General features: G+C 41.9%; 1 protein-coding gene across 11 annotated transcripts in view; it reads right to left on the bottom strand.

Annotated features, from left to right (window-relative positions):
- Positions 1 to 5,170, bottom strand: part of pcsk6 (proprotein convertase subtilisin/kexin type 6) — a 38,511-nt gene extending 33,341 nt beyond the window's left edge. For all 11 annotated transcript variants that reach the window (XR_010912280.1, XR_010912281.1, XR_010912283.1 and 8 more), the window contains exons 1-3: positions 4,883 to 5,170; positions 651 to 755; positions 40 to 150 (exon numbers count right to left, since the gene is read on the bottom strand). Coding sequence is in view for 8 of the 11 variants with exons in the window: in XM_067494627.1 (XP_067350728.1) it covers positions 40 to 150; positions 651 to 755; positions 4,883 to 5,119 (453 nt within the window). In the remaining 3 variants the exon portion in view is untranslated. The remainder of the gene's footprint in view (positions 1 to 39; positions 151 to 650; positions 756 to 4,882) is intronic.
- Positions 5,171 to 19,571: the final 14,401 nt, after the last annotated feature.

Raw genomic sequence — 19,571 nt, 5'->3', positions numbered from 1 at the left:
ATGGATATGGAAGGGTGAATGACAGTGTAGTGTACTCACTATGTACCACATGTTGGACCAATTAGGGTCATTGAAATTCATGATGTTTAGGTCACTCTGGACATGCCTCTTCACTCTCTCTTTTACTACCTGCTGCTGGGCCCAGTCCACCTAAAATGTGAATGCAAATGCCAGAAACACTACAGTACATCTAACTGTAAGACAGCAATGAGCTGTCTGAGGACACATCATCCCACTCAGACATAAATACACTAGATTTATGAAAATTCAAGTTTACTGTCATTAAAGTGTCTCTCTTTATTGGCATTGTTTTGGAGGAAAGAGCCACATAGAAAGTCAGCGCAAGAGAAGCCAACCTGTTGTCTTGGTAATTGGTAACTTGGTAACCAGTTAAAACTGTTGCAATTTAAAAGTAAGAGAAAATACTGGTCAAGTATTTTTAATCATAAGAAATGAGAAGCATTTTCACACTACTGCTGTACTAATGGATTAGGAAAAATAGAGAAATATGTGAAGTGCTGCCAGTGTTGTACACTAAACAATGCCTGTTGTTGGCAGGTCTGCTTGCAATGATTCAAATGAGGGAAAGTGCTCACATGCTCACACCTGCTCTGTTGACTCCACTTGAAAGAAATTGATCCAACTCTTACCATGGGATCCATGTGGATGAAGCTGTGGGGGCCCTTCAAAGAGTACACAGCTCTGCGAACCACTCTGCTGTGGTGGAAATGGTAATGATCTTCCAGACTTCCAATCTGATAAAAAAACACAACATCAACAAGATAATTTTAACATATACTCTAAAACATTATACTAACATTTAGCAATCTGTTGATTTATGTGAGCTGCTGTTACCAAAACAATTTTGATTTTGTTGGTACAAAGTAAAGAGAACAAGGCAGACCTCTGAGCACAAGTCTCACCACATGTGCATTACTGGCACACTCCAAACTCAAACCATTCCTCCAATTATATACATCTGTCTTCATCCTCTCTTCTAACCACAAACATCTTGTCTTTTTTTAGACTGTCCACATAAAATAAGAGATTTAAGGTAGCACTGTTGTAAAGGGTTACAGTTGTAAGTATAATTTAAATTTGTAGTTAATAAATGTATTGTTTTTTACAGGCAGTGGGCTGCACATGCACCTATAAAGATGATCTCTTATGTCATGAGGGCAAACATTCATGTAAATGAAAAGCACCCTGGATAATACTGAAATGAGAGTGCAACCATGTGCTTGAAATGTACAACACTCCACCTCAAAGTACTACATACGCTACCTTGATGCTGCTCATAACATGAATATAGTCAAGATTTGTTCCAAATGTGCATCATAAAGGCTTTTTCAGACATCTCGAATGCTCAGGTGTTTAGGTTGATCTCATGTACACATTCAAGAGAACAACTTAAAAAAAAAACTGATTTCTGACCACTGACTTTGAGAAATCATTGATATTCATCACTTTTACAATGTAGAATTAAAAGCAGTAGCTGATAAAGGTGAAGCTGATTTCACTCTATACACTGACACATGCTTCATCTATGACAATACATCATCTTTTATTAAATGGTCTGGACTTATATAGCGCTTTTCAACCTATTGGCACCGTAAGTGACTTACACTGCTTCTCATTCAGCTGGCCAACACTCACTGAAAGCAACTAAGTTGGGGTTCAGTCTCTTGCTCTAGGACTCTGACATTTGACCGGAGAAGCCAGGGATCGAACCAACAACTGTTGGATTGATAGATGGTAAATGATAAATGGTCTGCACTTATATAGTGCTTTACTACCTATTGGCACTCAAAGCACTTTACACTGCTTCTTATTCACCCATTCACTATCACAACCACACACACACACTCATACTACACCAAAGGGGGAGCTGCTATGCAGCTGCCCACCACTCACCGGGACCAACTAAGTTGGGGTTCAGTGTCTTACTCAAGGACACTTCAACATGTGACTGGAGGAGCCAGGGATTGAACCAACAACTGTGAGATTGGTGGACAACCGCTCTACCTTCCTGCACCACAGTCATTACATTTTCTGTATTAAGAATCTATAAACAGGTCAAATAAAATGTAAAGCCTGAATAAATAATTTATAGATGCAAAATATAAGAACAATATATAAAATGAAGATGCTGCTACACATTATGGATGTAGAGATTTTGGATTAGCCAGCATGACCTTTCTCTTACATAGTGCCAGACAGAATGTAATGAGTATCAGCCTGCAATGACAATAACACACCCTACAAGCTATAATCTTGCAGGGTAGCTCTTCTTTTCATGCACCACTGGCATATGTACCAACACTGTCACATCCACACATCGAAATTTATGGCAAAAACCCCTGCAATTTATAGCAGCAGCTTTAGACATGCAAGGATTATGTTTGGGCTGAACTTGGAATGCACAGCATGAGGAAGGAATTAGCAGAGATGGTCGGGAAACTTCCATCCATCCATCTGTGTTTTCTTTCTCCCATGGTTGTCTTTGTCCTTCTCTGTCTTCCTCTCTCTGTCCCCTTCTGCAGATGTTCCCAGCTTTGGAGCTGTATGTTTTCCAGTGTACAGCTACTGGTCCCACCAACCTGCCCAATGTTTTATTATTGCTTTTTGTTGCTCTTTTTTTCCTCTCTCCTCTTACTCCAACCGGTCAAGGTGGATGGCCAGCCACCATAAGCGTGGTTCTGCTGGAGGTTTCTTTTGTTAAAGGGGAGTTTTTCCTTTCCACTGTTGCCTAGGGCTTGCTCAAGGGGATTGGTTGGGTTTTCTCTATATCTTCTCTATCTTTATACCTAGATTTAAAGTGCCCTGAGATTACTTTGTGAATTGGCGCTATATGAATAAAGTTTAATTGAATTGAAAAGTCAGTCTGCTTTCAGCAGGTCACTTAAGATATTTTGACAGCTGGGGAGGAAATAAAAGGGAATCCAGAAAGTATTCACAGCACTTAACTTCTTCCACATTTTATGTTACATCCTTATTCCAAAATAAATTAAATACATTATTTTCCTCAAATCTACAAACAATACCCCATAATGTCAACATTGTTTGAAATCCTTAAGATGTTTATACAACTTGATTGGAGTCTACCTGTGGGAAATTCAGTTAACTGGACATGATGTGGAAAAGCATGCACCTGTCTATATAAGGTGCCACAGTTAACAGTGCGTGTCAGAGCACAAACCAAGCCCTGAAGTCCACGGAATTGTATGTGGACCTCCGAGACAGAATTTTATCGAGGCACAGGCGTACAGAAACATTTTTGCATCACTGAAGGTCCCAATGACCACAGTGGTCTCCATCATATGTAAATGGAAGAAGTTTGGAACCACCAGGTCTCTTCTTAGAGTGGGCCGGCCGGCAAAACTGAGCAATTGAGATCGAAGGGCCTTAGTCAGCGAGATGACCAAGAATTCGATGGTCACGCTGAAAGAGCTCCAGCCTTCCAGGCACCGCTCACCACCTGGGCAATAGCATGCCTACAGTAAAGCGTGGTGGTGCCAGCATCCCCAAAGCAATCATGCTTTGGGGATGTTTTTCAGTGGCAGGTACTAGTAGACAAGTCTGGATTGAGGGAAAGATGAATGCAGCAATGTACAGAGACATCCTTGATGAAATCCTGTCCCAGAGTGCTCTCGACGTCAGACTGGGGCAAAGATTTATCTTTCAACAGGACAACGACCTTAAGCACAGCCAGGATAACAAAGAAATGGCTACAGGGCAACTCTGAATGTCTTTGAGTGGCCCAGCCAGAGCCCAGACTTGAACCTGATTGAACATCTATGGAGAGATCTGAAAATGGCTGTGTACCGATGGAAAAAATGTGTGGATGCCAAAAAGAAGCTTGAGGTTACAGCAAAGGCTTCCAGTGAAGGATAAGAAAAATACCACTACCTCATAAAGAATACATTTTAATATTTAATTTTAAAATCTGTTCTCTGATACTAGCAAAGAAAAGTTGTACATTTTTGTCATTTTATCAGCTTGTTATAATACCCATGTAATAAAAATCTAAAGTTTTATGCCCTTAATGGTTTTTTGTTTATCGTGGTTTATCACCATGGTGATACATAGTATCAAATATTTACATTTTTCTAGGTATCATTTCAAACTCAGAAATTCAAGTATCAAGGCATCAAGATACATCTAGTGGCACAATTAGATGTAGTGTAGTAAATAAGATAATGGAAGTTACCCAGTAAAGTACTTCAGTACAAACACTACTCAAGAAAAATTGACTTCTGCATAAAACATCAATAAAGTCACTTAATTTGATTTTTATTTGCATTTTATCCCATAGCGTCCGTACTTTTCTCAAAAGCTTTTATACTTTAAAACTGTACTAAAGCACAGTTCCTCTGCAAATTTATGAATGAATGAAAAACGTATTAGGCATGGTCAAGACACAAAGTACATTTGTTATATCCACCATAAACATCTAAAAAAAGACTGACCTTAGTTTTTATAGGCAATTGGTAACATGATTTAAACTGTTAAAAGCCATTAATTAGAGCATCTTGGGCTGCCTTACAGTGAAGTGCTTCAAAGATATATTAATAGATTAATATGAGCATTTTAGTCCACACATTCAGCAAGGAAGGCAACGCATTATTAACCTTCCCAGTATTTGGATATAGTCCCTCTTTTACAGCAGATAACTTTACAGGAAATATAGACCCTGTCTATATGCCTAATATATCCCATTAAATTAATTACATTTTTATTTTGAACGTTAAGTGGGTATTTGCCAGAATTGGGACATTTTTATTATATTTCTATAGGGGTAATAGCTGATTCACTCAAACAGTGATCATCATGTCGCTGCATTAAAAAACGGCATTTTCGCAAACTGAAATCGTGTGTTTACCTGTCCCATGTTGACATATCCATATTTAGCTGCGATCCTATCTGCTTGTTCCGGACCACCTGTGATCCGTACAGCCCAGTGGTTTGTATAAACGTCTCCGCGTCCTGACACCACGGATTGACTGATTCTAACACTTAACAAAGAGAAAAGCACAAATAAAGTCATCCTGGCTTTTCGAAAGTTGGAAAAAATTAAGCATGTCTGGGTCCGTGAGCAGCGCAGCTGATGATCTGTCATAAGTCCGTCATGCTGTGTTCCAGTCCCGGTCCAAAGGTCGGGTCCGTACCGTGGAGGAGCTGCTGTTTATACACCACCCAGCGACACAGGCGCAGGTCAGCTGTTCATTGGATGCTGCTGCCTTCACGTGCCCTCATCTATGTTCCAACCACGCTATGCTCCACAACAACCACTAATATACAAAATTTTTAAATGATCGTCATGTCATAAGAAAAAAGGTATCAAAAAGTTACAAGCATCAGACACATAAAAAGACAAACATCTGTGCAATAAAGTATGTCTGAGAGTCTTTAAACAAAATGTTTAACTACAGGCATTATTTCGTACAGTAAAGCTCATGGTGCAAATGAGTAAGGAGAAAGAATTTTTAATACAATCTTCAAGCACAGAAAAAAACACGTTAAGCTATGAAACTACACTGATCGACCATCTAATGTCTTAATGTCACGGTGGACAAAAGTGTTTACTTCTATCACCTCTGCACAAATTCAAAACTCAAGTAAAACTGTAAGTACTGATCATAGACATACTCCACTACATCTAGAAATATTTTACTCAAGTAAAAGTACTAAGGAGATTGTCTACATTTCACTTAAAGTATCAGGATTAGTTTTTAAAGAACACCTAAGAGCAACAAGGCGAGAGAGGTTCGGTGAAAATAATAAGCTTTATTTAAGATTAAGAAAAAACACAGGGAAAAACCACTAACAAAAACTCGCTCCTATAATGGAGGACAAAACGGGCACAAACTCGAACGGAATACTATAAACACTACAAAACAAGGAATAAACTCAGACTAGGAGTTTTACGAGGGATGAGTAGACAAACTAGAATCACAATTGGAGAACAAAAGCATTAAAACCGACAAGGGGGAAGCAAACAAACTAAGGAGGGAGAAAGTGATCTAAACGGGGGTTAAAACGACACCGTGAAATAACAAAAACACTGGAAAGGCTATATATTTACATAACCCAATAAACTAAACCAATGGAACTAATTATACTCGCAAAAACAGGATCAGGATTCGTGAGTGAGGTAAACTAGAAGACATGGAGGGCAGTGGCAAACAAAGACGATGATCCGACGGGGAACCAAGGGGAGAGCTGGGTTTGAAAGGGCAGGGGAACAGGGGAAAACAATTGAGAGCGGTGATGACTGGTAAGCTGGAGAGATACCGGGGACAAGAAGTGGAGAAAAGGAGGTACAAAATAAAAGTCCAGTGAAGAAAGTGATGTGTGGGCCGGATCATGACATAAAGTACAAAAGTAAAATTTCGAAAAAAAGGATACAACACATTGTAAACATTACCTATTTTGGACAAAAAACCTCTAAGGCACTTGATATGTTGAGGGCTACAGGCTTACATTCATTACTTTAGGGGCACTGTTACAGTGTTTAAACACAGACATGCCAACATATTTGAAGTTTAGTATCCGTCATTCACAAAAGTCAAGCATTTTACAAGCTAAAAAGCCAAATGATTTTAGTAGCCTAAAAGGTTTAAATTGAGCTTTAATTCCCAGAATTATATTCCAATTGCAACTTTTGTTTACTCATTGTGTCTTAAATATGAATGAGAAACCTCAAGGTTTCTGAATCAAATCACAAAATATGTAATTCTCTCGTACTAGGAGCTGGCATCTCTGTGCCATCATTTAAGTATATGTGTTTTTGCATTTGGGTATAAACTCATCTACAGTTAGTTGGATAAGAGAGAAGTTTTATTCAGTAAAATATTTTTCATGGCGTGTGTGTGTTTGTGTGTATACAATCTGTGCTGTTAAATTGGCAGAGTTGTGTTTTGAAGTTCAATTTATCACCCAGTTCCAAGAACAGACTGAGGTTTTAAAAAGCGACAAGCGTCAGTGATTCATATTTTGCTTGTTATAGTTGTAATTTGAAAGTACACATACTGTGTATGAATTATGTCAAACTTTACTCTGCCTTCCCTGTGTTAAAATACTGTTTCTCTGTACTTGTATATGATAAACTCCTCCAAATGACATCATCTGGAGGGCTATTCAGTTAAGATGATGTCTTTTGAATCACTAGAACTTTATTAGCACCAAGCTAAGTAATATTTTAATATTTGGAAGGCATAGAGTTGTTTTATATACATACACTCCACCAATGAGTACATAGGATATAAATTGAAAATAGTTGAAGTCACCCTTTAAAGATCTTGTGGAACACTGGGAACCAATGATTTTATAAATGCTATTCCTATAAATTAATTTTCTATTTTTTATTTTTCTGTTGCCTTTTATTGGGTATGTATTACAAGACCTCTAACATCCTGTCCACTACTGTAGCTATGCATATGGAAACATCCACGTCTCAGCTTCCAGGACTGTGAAACCCAGGAAAGCCACTGGTAATATATTGACACTGCTGCCATCTAGTGAAGAAAGTATTCCAAGAAAGAGCTATGCACCTCACAGGAAACAGTGTTTATGAAGAAGTTGGATGATACCAAATTCTGACAACCTGAATATTGTCCAAGTTCCAGTTGTGAAATATTAACATGTAGGAATCTACTGGAGCTTGACATGCTCATAGAAGCACTTATGAATACAGTGCCAAATAAAAAAACGGTTGTGTGTAAATGTATATTAAATAGGGAATATTAAATAGTTCTCAGAATTGTGGTTAAAGCAGGAAAAGGTGGAAGTGTCCTCTCACAAACAGAAAACCAAGGTGAACAACATTCTTCTGAATTTTAGTATAGTAAGGGATGACCCAAGAGGCACAGCATCACAACTCTCCCACAGGCTTGCACTGGACTCTTCACAGACTTTAGATATGTTCATCTTAAAATCAGCAACTCTAACTCCAGACTAAGACCTAATTCAGTCATGGAGACAACTTGTTGCACAGGTTTGAGCTGTTATTGCTAACTACTATAGACAGACACGTAACAGATGTTGACAGATGTTGGTGAAATTCTTAGTAGCCAAACAAAAAAAAAAAAACATTTCTAAATGTGTAAATAACAGATGCTTTAACCTTTTCCACTACTCTTTCTGAACAGTAGATGATGTTCTTGCTTCTTGACTTTAGACAGACACTGACATTAAAACAAAGGAGCCAAGACCAACCCTAAGTATAAGATACTAGCCAAAGCGAATCCGTTTACTTACCTAGATTTACAGTGTGCAGGAGAGGGACATTGCTGACTGTATTCTATAACCAAAATTTTCGTTGGGCTTTTTAGTTTATACTCACTGGTTTTCAAATAAAAGTCATACCATCACCTGGAACTAAAGAATTCAATTTTGCTGCTCATGAGGGTATGCACATGAAAGTAGAATCATGGTCAGGGACTTTGCCAACCTCCATAGAGCACTAGAAGACCTAGAGGTGTATGAACTGGCTGTGGGGGCACGAGTCAGCAGAATGAAATTCTGTCTGATGACCGCGCCCAGGTCTTGTCTGGAGGGGGAGGGAGGGATCTAGGTTTTCAGTGTTCCAATGACATGTGTCAGCGCTTGGCATTTACATCAAACCCTAGCCTTTGGGGCAGCTGTAGCTCAGTTGGTAAGGCAGTTGTCCACAGACCACAGGGTCAGTGGTTCAATCACTGTTCGCAGATACATGTCCTTGAGAAAGGCACTGAACCCCAAGTTGCTCCCGGTCGGTCAGGTGAGCACCTTGCACGGCAACCACCGCCATCAGTGTGTGAGTGTGTGTTTAAAGGTGAATGGAAATCAACATTGTAAAGCGCTTTGAATAAAAGCACTATATAAGTGGTTATTTACCATTTATGAAATGTCCATTTATTTTGGACAGCACTCACAAAACCTGGGAAGAAAAGCCTGCATGGTGTAAATTCAGGATCAACTTTATGGAAGTCTTAAAAGAAATGTTTTCATTGTTATCACAATGCCATGCTGGTATGCCACCTTGTGGGAGATGTACTGATTCCCCTGAGCAACATCATAGGTGGCTTTTATTGGAAAGGCAAAACTACATCTATTGATTGGGCCATACAGGTAGGGGGGAATTAAAAACAACAACTTTGTCTTCGAGTCACAAAGTTTAAGAACAAACTATTTTATAACTTACTGTGTGGCAGACCATATTTAAAAAGACTGCATGCATGATGACATTTGAAAAAGGGGGAAATGTGTTTTTTATAATTTGTGTAGTGTGGCGCTTGCAGGCCTGTTCTTGGCATGACCACCAAGGCATTATACCCAAGTAGGAATGTATGACACACTTAAGAACAGATCGTCTAAACCAGCCCAATTTTGGGAACCCTGGCATTGGTGTCTGGGCTGGGACTCACCCAGGTTGACCAGATGTTGTAGATGGGGAGGGGGTTATTAGCCCCCTGGGAATTTTCACACTGTGTGCTGGTTCTGTGCAAAATCTTTAAACAGCCCTCTGCAAATGCAATATTTCCAAAATCTGACATGTCCCATATCTGGCACAATTTAAACAACAAATGACAATAATCAATTCCAACTTCATGTTGCGACACAGGAGGGTGCTCATTTACAGTATTATTAGATTTTTTTTGTGAGGGCAATTTTGTGGGACAAATATACATAAGGTGGGTCGGATGGGTCAAAGTGGTATTATTTTATGGTTATTTGGTTTAGGAGGGAAAACACCAAAATGCAATGTAGGACTGATTAACTTTGTTTTGAGCATACCTAGGCACATATTTTACATAGCAGGGAAACATGCACTTTTTGAATGGAAACATATGAATACAGGGGTAATTTTCATCAATACAGTAATACGTCAAACAGGGGTTTTAATTTCTGTTGAAATGATGAGTTCATTTCTCACTGGATGGTAGATAATGATTTCATTCATTCATTTCATCATTGACATATTTTGAGAGCATGAATCCTTATTATACACTAAGGGGTGGCTGTAGCTCAGTTGGTAAAGGCAGTTGTCCACGGACCACAGGGTGAGTGGTTTGATCCCCGGACTCCAAAAACTCCCTTTGACGGAAGAAGCCTCCAGAAGAACCAGGCTTAGAGTGGGCGGCCATCTGCCTTGAGTGGTTGGGGTGAGTGGAAAGTGGTGAGAGAAAAAAAAAGACCAACATCAAAACATTGCAGGTTGATAGGACAAGATCTGGTGAATTATTTCCCCAGTAGCTACAACTTTAAGAGCCTCCTCCCTCTTTTCCCTTAGCCTGGATGCACAGAATGTCACATTCCATGTATTCACAGTCTTTTTATTTTCCAAATATGCCCTAAACCATTTAGGTTTTGGGACTGGTGATGCAAGAGAAAAGATCACACAAAAGGGTATCGTCTATCCCTGGCCTGTTTCTTGCCTTACCCTTTCCCTCCTGCCCCACCTTTTCTTGATTTCTCATGTTGACCTCTTTTTCTCATCTACCTTACTTGCAGAAAGTCTATCTCTGCCTCCGATTCCCCACCAACACCCTGAGGAACTAATACAGCAGTTTTCTAGAGCAATAATGGCAGGTAATGGGTCCCCTTGAATTGGCAGTCTAGCTGGAGGAGCCTGAGGGGCGACTGTGGCGCAGGGAGGTAGAGCTGCTGTCCACCAATCAAACCAATGTTGGTTCAATCCCCGGCTCCTCCAGTTACATGTCAAAGTGTCCTTGAGCAAGACACTGAACCCCAACTTAGTTGCTTCCGGTGAGTGTGAATGGGTAAATAAGAAGCAGTGTAAAGCGCTTTGAGGGACAATAGGTAGAAAAGCGCTATATAAGTGCAGACCATTTGAGGCATGAACAGCCCACCTTTCAAGGCGACTAACCACTTCTCCACTCCACTGTACCAACGCTAGATCCAAGCTTGAACCAATCTCATTCACATTGCTTTACTTTTTATTCTCTGATGCGGGCAGCTTCAACACCATTACACTCCTCCTCCCCATATTCACCTGCTCCTTCACTATAAGAGTCAAGTTCCAACTCCTCCACGGGTCTGACTGCCTCAACATCCTCATCTGAGATGGATTCTCTGTATCCCTCTGAGTAGGGATACAGAGAATCTAATCATCCTGTAGATAATTACACGAGTTACACCTAATCTCCCAGGCATAACACTCCCTGGCATAATGGCCCTGCCTGTTACACGTGAAACAAGTGCAAACCCGACAATCTCTCACTATATGCCCTAGCTGTCGACACATTCTACATACCTTGACTTTTTTTTTATGAATTACCCGGATATACTCTGGGCCAGTTGCTGTCATTAACTTTAGACAGTAGGGCAGCGATTGCACAGTCTGACTGAACTTCACTTTTAAATATCTGGTTCCATCAGCCACATCAGTTCCCGGCCACAGTCTCTTCTTTATTGTGGAGACGGCTCTTACTCCCCACACATTAAGCTTCCCTAATATCTGCTCATTTAATGCTAAAGACTTAATCATTACTACTCCTCTTCCCACTTTTAATCCTTCCAACAGTCTTTTCTCCCCAGCTTTATTCTTCACCTTTACTTCATATTTATTTGGTCCTTTAGCCTCAATTCCCCCACTCACATCTCTTATACCTTGGAGCAGCAGAATGAATGACACTTGCTAAGAAGAAGATAAATGTAGTAGAATACAATGTACTATAGTTGTGCTTGTCTAGTAATAATGCAATGAGGTGGTTGACAAACCAACAAAGTAGCAAAACAGCAATGAATAAATATAGAACAATTTCTATAAAGTATGCAGGAACACCAGCTTGTGATGCCCATAAGGACAAGCAAAAAAGTTTATGGCAGCTGGTATTTCCAGGCGGTCTTTCTACCAAAAAATTGCAAAGAAATGTATACCAGAATTTGTCCATAGGTCTGTGAGTTTTATATTCTTAATATCACATAAAAGAGAAAACTCAACTCTGCCGTCCACCACCTGTGCACCCTGTGCCCCTTGCAGTGTCACCTTCCAGCTCTGTGGCATGCTTCATTACAGAAAGTTTTTATTTTCCCTCTTCTAATTTTAAAACCTATTGATTTGACCTTAGGAAAAACATTATCAGAGCATTATCAATTATCAAAGCATCCGACTCCAAGTCAACCCCACATTCTAGCTGGGGGGAAATTGTAACCCATGCCTACGCAGCCTCCTGGATTAATGGGGACGCCACAATAGTGGCGGGCCAGCAAGATGCTGTACAGAATATTGATCCTACACAGACCAATTCCTGCTTTTAAGCGCATCTTATTGCACAGGACTTGCATTGATGAACTGTGGCTTAATAAAACCTGCTGGAATGATATTTCCATGGTGAACTGAGTTGCTCTGGACCAAGTATGAAGGCAAAGACACTTGTCCTTCAGGATTTAGATGGAACTGTCAAGAACAAGCACATCTTCCAAATCAGCTCCATTCGCCCTGAAACTGCTTTTAGGCACATATTTTATGGGACTTGCATTGATGAAATGTGGCCATAAAAAATTACATTTTCAATTCAACTTTATTTATATAGCACCAATTCACAAAAAAGTCATCTCAGGGCACTTTACAGAATAATCAAGATTATAAAGATGTATAGAGAGAACCTAACAAATGCAACCGTAAGGGGGCACAAGCCAGTGTCTTCTTGTGCCAGTCCCAAGTCTGGATAAATGCAGAGGGTTGTGGCAGGAAGGGCATCCGACGTAAAACACATGCCAAATCAAACATGCGAATCGTGACAAAGGCTTCCATACCGGATCGGTCGGGGCCCGGGTTAACAACGACCGCCACCGGTGCTGTTGACCTACAGGGTACCGGTGGAAATTGGACTACTGTTGGTCGAAGACGAAGAAGAAGAGGTGGAAGGTGTGTTTGTAGGCAGAGAGAGAAGAGGAAAGCTAAGAATGTAGGACTGACAGTAGGGACTTTGAATGTTGGTACTATGACAGGGAAGGCTAGGGAGTTGATCGACATGATGCAGAGAAGGAAGGTGGACATACTGTGTGTCCAGGAGACCAGGTGGAAAGGTAGCAAGGCTAGAAGCTTAGGAGCAGGGTTCAAGTTGTTTTACCATGGGTCAGATAGGAAGAGAAATGGAGTAGGAGTTATATTGAAAGAGGATTTTGTGAGGAATGTTCTAGAGGTGAAAAGAGTATCAGACAGGTTGATGAGCCTGAAGCTGGAAGTTGAAGGGGTGATGTTCAATGTTGTGAGTGGTTATGCCCCACAGGTAGGATGTGAGTTAGAAGAGAAGGAGAAATTCTGGAGTGAGTTAGATGAAGTGATGCAGAGCATCCCCAGAGGTGAGAGAGTTGTCATTGGTGCAGATTTCAATGGGCATGTAGGTGAAGGGAACAGAGGTGATGAGACTGTTATGGGCAGGTTTGGTGTTCAGGACAGGAACGCAGAAGGTCAGATGGTGGTTGACTTTGCAAAGAGGATGGAAATGGCTGTAGTAAACACTTTCTTTCAGAAGAGGCAGGAACATAGGGTGACGTACAAGAGCGGAGGGAGAAGCACTCAGGTAGACTACATCTTATGTAGACGTTGTAATCTGAAAGAGATTAGTGACTGTAAAGCATTGGTAGGGGAGAGTGTAGCCAGACAACACAGGATGGTGGTGTGCAAAATGATGCTGGTGGTGAGGAAGATAAGGAGGACTAAGGCAGAGCAGAGGACGAAGTGGTGGAAGTTGAAAAAGGAAGAATGTCGTTTAGTTTTCAGGGAGGAGCTGAGACAGACTCTGGGTGGTGCTTCCAGATGACTGGACTACTACAGCTAATTTGATCAGGGAGACAGGTAGGAGGGTACTCGGTGTGTCATCTGGAAAGAGGAAAGCGGACAAGGAGACTTGGTGGTGGAACGAGGCAGTTCAGGAGTGTATACAGAGAAAGAGGTTAGCTAAGAAGAAGTGGGACACTGAGAGGACTGAAGAGAGTAGACAGGAGTACAGGGAGATACAGCGTAAGGTGAAGATAGAGGTGGCAAAGGCCAAACAAAGAGCATATGAGGACTTGTATGCTAGGTTGGACACTAAAGAGGGAGAGGTGGATTTGTACAGGTTGGCCAGACAAAGAGATAGAGATGGAAAGGATGTGCAGCAGGTTAGGGTGATTAAAGATAAGGATGGAAATGTATTGACAGGTGCCAGTAGTGTGATGGGAAGATGGAAGGAGTACTTTGAAGAGTTGATGAACGAGGAAAATGAAAGGGAACGAAGAGTAGAAGAGGTGACTGTTGTGAAGCAGGAAGTAGCAAAGATTAGTAAGAGTGAAGTGAGGAGGACATTGAAGAGGATGAAGAGTGGAAAGGCAGTTGGTCCTGATGACATACCTGTGGAGGTATGGAAGTGTCTAGGAGAGGTGGCAGTAGAGTTTTTGACTAGTTTGTTTAACAAGATCTTGGAGAGTGAGAGGATGCCAGAGGACTGGAGGAAAAGTGTACTGGTACCAATTTTTAAGAACAAGGGAGATGCGCAGAGCTGTGGCAACTACAGAGGAATAAAGCTGATGAGTCACACAATGAAGTTGTGGGAAAGAGTAGTTGAAGCTCGGCTAAGGGCAGAGGTGAACATTTGTGAGGAGCAATATGGTTTCATGCCTAGAAAGAGTACAACAGATGCAGTATTTGCTTTGAGGACGCTGATGGAGAAGTACAGAGAAGGTCAGAGGGAGTTGCATTGTGTCTTCGTAGATTTAGAAAAAGCGTATGACAGGGTGCCGAGAGAGGAGCTGTGGTATTGTATGAGGACGTCTGGAGTGGCAGAGAAGTATGTTAGAGTGGTGCAGGACATGTATGAGAGCTGTAAGACAGTGGTGAGGTGCTGTAGGTGTGACAGAGGAGTTCAAGGTGGAGGTGGGTCTGCATCAAGGATCGGCTTTGAGCCCCTTCTTGGTTGCTCTGGTGATGGACAGACTGACAGATGAGGTTAGACAAGAATCTCCCTGGACTATGATGTTTGCAGATGACATTGTTATTTGTAGTGAGAGCAGGGAGCAGGTGGAGGAAAATCTAGAGAAGTGGAGGTCTGCTCTGGAAAACAGAGGAATGAAGCTTAGCCGCAGCAAGACAGAATACATGTGTGTGAATGAGAGGGACCCAGGTGGAACGGTGAGGTTTCAGGGAGCAGAGGTGAAGAAGGTGCAGGACTTTAAGTATTTAGGGTCAACGGTTCAGAGCAACGGTGAGTGTGGAAAAGAGGTGAAGAGGCGAGTGCAGGCAGGTTGGAACGGGTGGAGAAAAGTGTCAGGTGTGTTGTGTGATAAAAGAGTATCAGCGAGAATGAAAGGAAAAGTGTTCAAGACGGTGGTGAGACCAGCAATGTTGTTCGGCTTAGAGACTGTTGCACTGAAGAAAAGACAGGAGGCAGAGCTGGAGGTTGCAGAGCTTAAGATGTTGAGGTTCTCTTTGGGAGTGACGAGGATGGACAGGATCAGGAATGAGTACATCAGAGGGACAGCTCATGTTAGATGTTTTGGAGATAAAGTCAGAGAGGCCAGATTGAGGTGGTTTGGACATGTTCAGAGGAGAAACTGTGAATATATCGGTAGAAGGATGCTGAGGTTGGAGCTGCCAGGCAGGAGGTCTAGAGGAAGACCAAAGAGGAGATTTATGGATGTAGTGAGGGAGGACATGAAGTTAGTTGGTGTGAGTGAAGAGGATGCAGAGGACAGAGTTAGATGGAGGCACATGATTCGCTGTGGCGACCCCTGAAAGGGAGCAGCCGAAAGGAAAAGAAGAAGATAGAGAGAACCTAACAATTCCCCCTGGAGCAAGCCATAGGCAACAGTGGAGAGGAAAAACTCCCTTTAACGGAAGAAACCTCCAGCAGAACCAGGCTCAGGGTGGACGGCCATCTGCCTTGACCGGTTGGGGTGAGTGGAAAGGGGAGAGAGAAAAGAACAGAGCAACAAAAAGCAGCAACAAAACATCGGGCAGATTGGTAGGACCAGTAGCTGCACGCTGTAAGACACACAGCTTCAAAGCCGGGGACACCTGCAGAAAGGGAGAGAGGGAGGGGGACAGAGAAGGACAAAGACAACTACGGGAGAGAACACACAGAGTTAATGACATACAGTGGTGATAATTGCGGGGTGAGAGGAGAGGAGAGATGGTCAAGAGGAGGAAAGGAGTTCAGTGCATCGGGGGGTGGGTCCCCCAGCAGTCTAAGCCTATGGCAGCATAACTAACTTTGCTTTAATAAAGAGGAAGGTTTTAAGCCTAGACTTAAAAGTAGAGAGGGTGTCTGCTTCCTGAATCTGAACTGGGAGCTGGTTCCACAGGAGAGGACCTTGATAGCTAAAGGCTCTACTTCCCATTCTACCTATGGAAAGTCTGGGAACCACAAGTAGGCCTGCATTCTGAGAACGAAGTGGTCTACTGGGATGATATGGTGCTATGAGATCTTCTATATATGATGGAGCCTGACCATTCAGAGCTTTTTATGTAAGAAGCAGGGTTTTAAATTCTATCCCAGATTTAATGGGAAGCCAATGGAGAGAAGCTAGTGAAGGTGAAATATGATCTCTCTTGCTAGTTCCAGTTAGCACTCTTGCTGCAGCATTTTGGATTAATTGCAGGCTCTTTAGGGAGTTACTGGGGCATCCTGAAAGTAGGGAATTACAGTAGTCCAACGTAGAGGTAACAAATGCATGGACCAGTTTTTCGGCATCACTTTGAGACTGGATGCTCCTAATTTTGGCAATGTTCCGTAGGTGGAAGAAGGCTGTTCTAGAGATTTGTTTTATATGTGAGGCAAAGGACAAATACTGGTCAAAAATAACTTCAAGGTTCCTTGCAGTATTACTGGAGGCCATACTTATGCCATCTAGAGTAACAATATGGTTGGACATCATGTCTCTGAGATTTTTGGGCCCAAATACTATGACTTCAGTTTTGTCTGAGTTTAAAAGTAACAAATTGTGGGACATCCAGGCCTTTATGTCTTGTAGGCATGCTTGAAGCTTTATTAACTGATTATTTTCATCTGGTTCCATAGATAAATATAGCTGGGTATCATCAGCATAAACGTGGAAATTTATGGAGTGTTTTCTAATAATGTTGCCTAAAGGAGACATATATAAAGTAAAAAGTATTGGTCCTAACACAGAGCCTTGTGGAACTCCATAGCTAACCTTTGTGTGCATGGAGGATTCATCATTAACATGAACAAATTGAAATCTATCAGATAGATAAGATTTAAACCAACCTAGTGCAGTTCCTGTAATTCCAATTTCATGTTCCAGTCTCTGTAATAAAATGTTATGATCAATGGTATCAAATGCAAAACTAAGATCTAACAGAACAAGTATAGAGATGAGTCCAGTGTCTGAGGCCATGAGAAGATCGTTGGTGACTTTTACCAGTGCTGTTTCTGTACTATGATGAACTCTAAATCCTGACTGAAAGTCTTCATACAAATTATTCCTATGAAGGTGATCACATAATTGTTTTGCGACTACTTTTTCAATTATTTTAGAAATAAAGGGGAGATTAGATATTGGTCTGTAATTGGCTAAAACACCTGGGTCAAGACAGGGTTTTTTAAGTAATGGTTTAATTACAGCTACCTTATAGGCCTGTGGTACATAGCCTGTTTCTAAAGATAGATTGATGATATCTAATATGAATGTATCTATTAAGGGTAAAGCTTCCTTGAGCAGCTTAGTTGGAATAGGGTCTAGCAGACAGGTTGTTGGTTTAGATGAGGTAATAATTGAAGTTAGCTCAGAGAGATCTATGGGTAAAAAGCAGTCTAAGAGGGAGTGGGGCCTTATCGATGACTCTAGCACTGCTGTACATGAAGATCTATCTGTAATTTTTGGGGGGAGGATCTGGTGAATTCGTTCTCTAATAGCTACAATATTCATAAAGAAGGTCATGAAGTCATTGCTGCTCAAAGTTAAGGGAATAGTAGGCAACACTTCCTTTCTAACTTTCGTGTTTCCTGTTTTAAGTTGCGTGTTTGTGAACTATACCATGGAGATCGCCTCTGCTGGTTTACTGCCTTCTTTTTTAGAGGGGCAACACTATCGAGTATTGGCTGCAGAATTGTCAACAAAATAATCTACTTGTGCATCAGCTTTATTCCTCTGTAGTTGCCACAGCTCTGCACATCTCCTTGTTCTTAAAAATTGGCACCAGTACACTTCTCCTCCAGTCCTGCTGCACATCTTTCCCATCTCTATCTCTTTGTCTGGCCAACCTGTACAAATCCACCTCTCCCTCCTTAGTGTCCAACCTAACATACAAGTCATCATATGTTCTTTGTTTGGCCTTTGCCACCTCTACCTTCACCTTACGCTGCATCTCCCTGTACTCCTGTCTACTCTCTTCAGTTCTCTCAGTGTCCCACTTCTTCTTAGCTAACCTTTTTCCCTGTATATACTCCTGAACTTCCTCGTTCCACCACGGAGTCTCCTTGTCCACTTTCCTCTTTCCAGATGACACACCGAGTACCCTCCTACTTGTCTCCCTGATCAGATTAGCTGTAGTGGTCCAGTCATCTGGAAGCACCGCCTGACCACCCAGAGTCTGTCTCAGCTCCTCTCTGAAAACTACTCGATATTCTTCCTTTTTCAACTTCCACCAATTCGTCCTCTGATCTGCCTTTGTCCTCCTCATTTTTCTGACCACCAGCGTCATTTTACACACCACCATCCTTTGTTGTCTGGCCAAACTCTCCCCTACAAATGCTTTACAGTCACTGATCTCTTTCAGATTACAATGTCTACACAAGATGTAGTCCACCTGAGTCCATCATCTGTCCTTCTGCGTTCCTGTCCTGTCCAAACCCGCCTAATCACATTCTCATCACCTCTGTTCCCTTCACATACATGCCCATTGAGATCTGCCCCAATCACCACTCTCTCACCTCTGGGGATGCTCTGCATCACTTCATCTAACTCACTCCAGAATTTCTCCTTCTCTTCTAACTCTTCTAAGTTTGCCGATGACACGACCGTGGTGGGTCTAATCAGCAAGAAAGACGAGTCAGCTTACAGAGAGATGGTGCAACGATTAACAGCCTGGTGTGGAGCAAACAACCTGTCTCTGAACGTTCACAAAACTAAAGAGATGGTTGTGGACTTCAGGAGAGCACAGAGCGACCATTCTCCATTGATCATCGATGGATCCTCAGTGGAGATAGTCAAGAGCACCAAATTCCTTGGTGTTCATCTGGCGGACAACCTCACCTGGTCAGTCAACACCAGCTCCATCACCAAGAAGGCCCAGCAGCGTCTCTACTTCCTGAGAAGGCTGAGGAAAGCCCATCTCCCTCCCCCCATCCTGACCATGTTCTACAGAGGGACCATTGAGAGCATCCTGAGCAGCTGCATCACTGCCTGGTTTGGGAACTGCACCGTCACGGATCGCAAGACCCTACTGAGGATAGTGAGGACAGCTGAGAAGATCATCGGAGTCTCTCTGCCCTTTATTATGCACATTTACACAACACGATGCATCCGCAAAGCCAACAGCATTGTGGACGACCCCACACACCCATCACACACACTCGTCACACTCCTGCCATCAGGAAAGAGGTTCCGAAGCATTCGGGCCA

Source organism: Channa argus, chromosome 2, assembly GCF_033026475.1.
Source record: "Channa argus isolate prfri chromosome 2, Channa argus male v1.0, whole genome shotgun sequence".
NCBI classification, from domain to species: Eukaryota; Metazoa; Chordata; class Actinopteri; order Anabantiformes; family Channidae; genus Channa; species Channa argus.
This window is presented reverse-complemented; position numbering and strand designations above follow the sequence as displayed.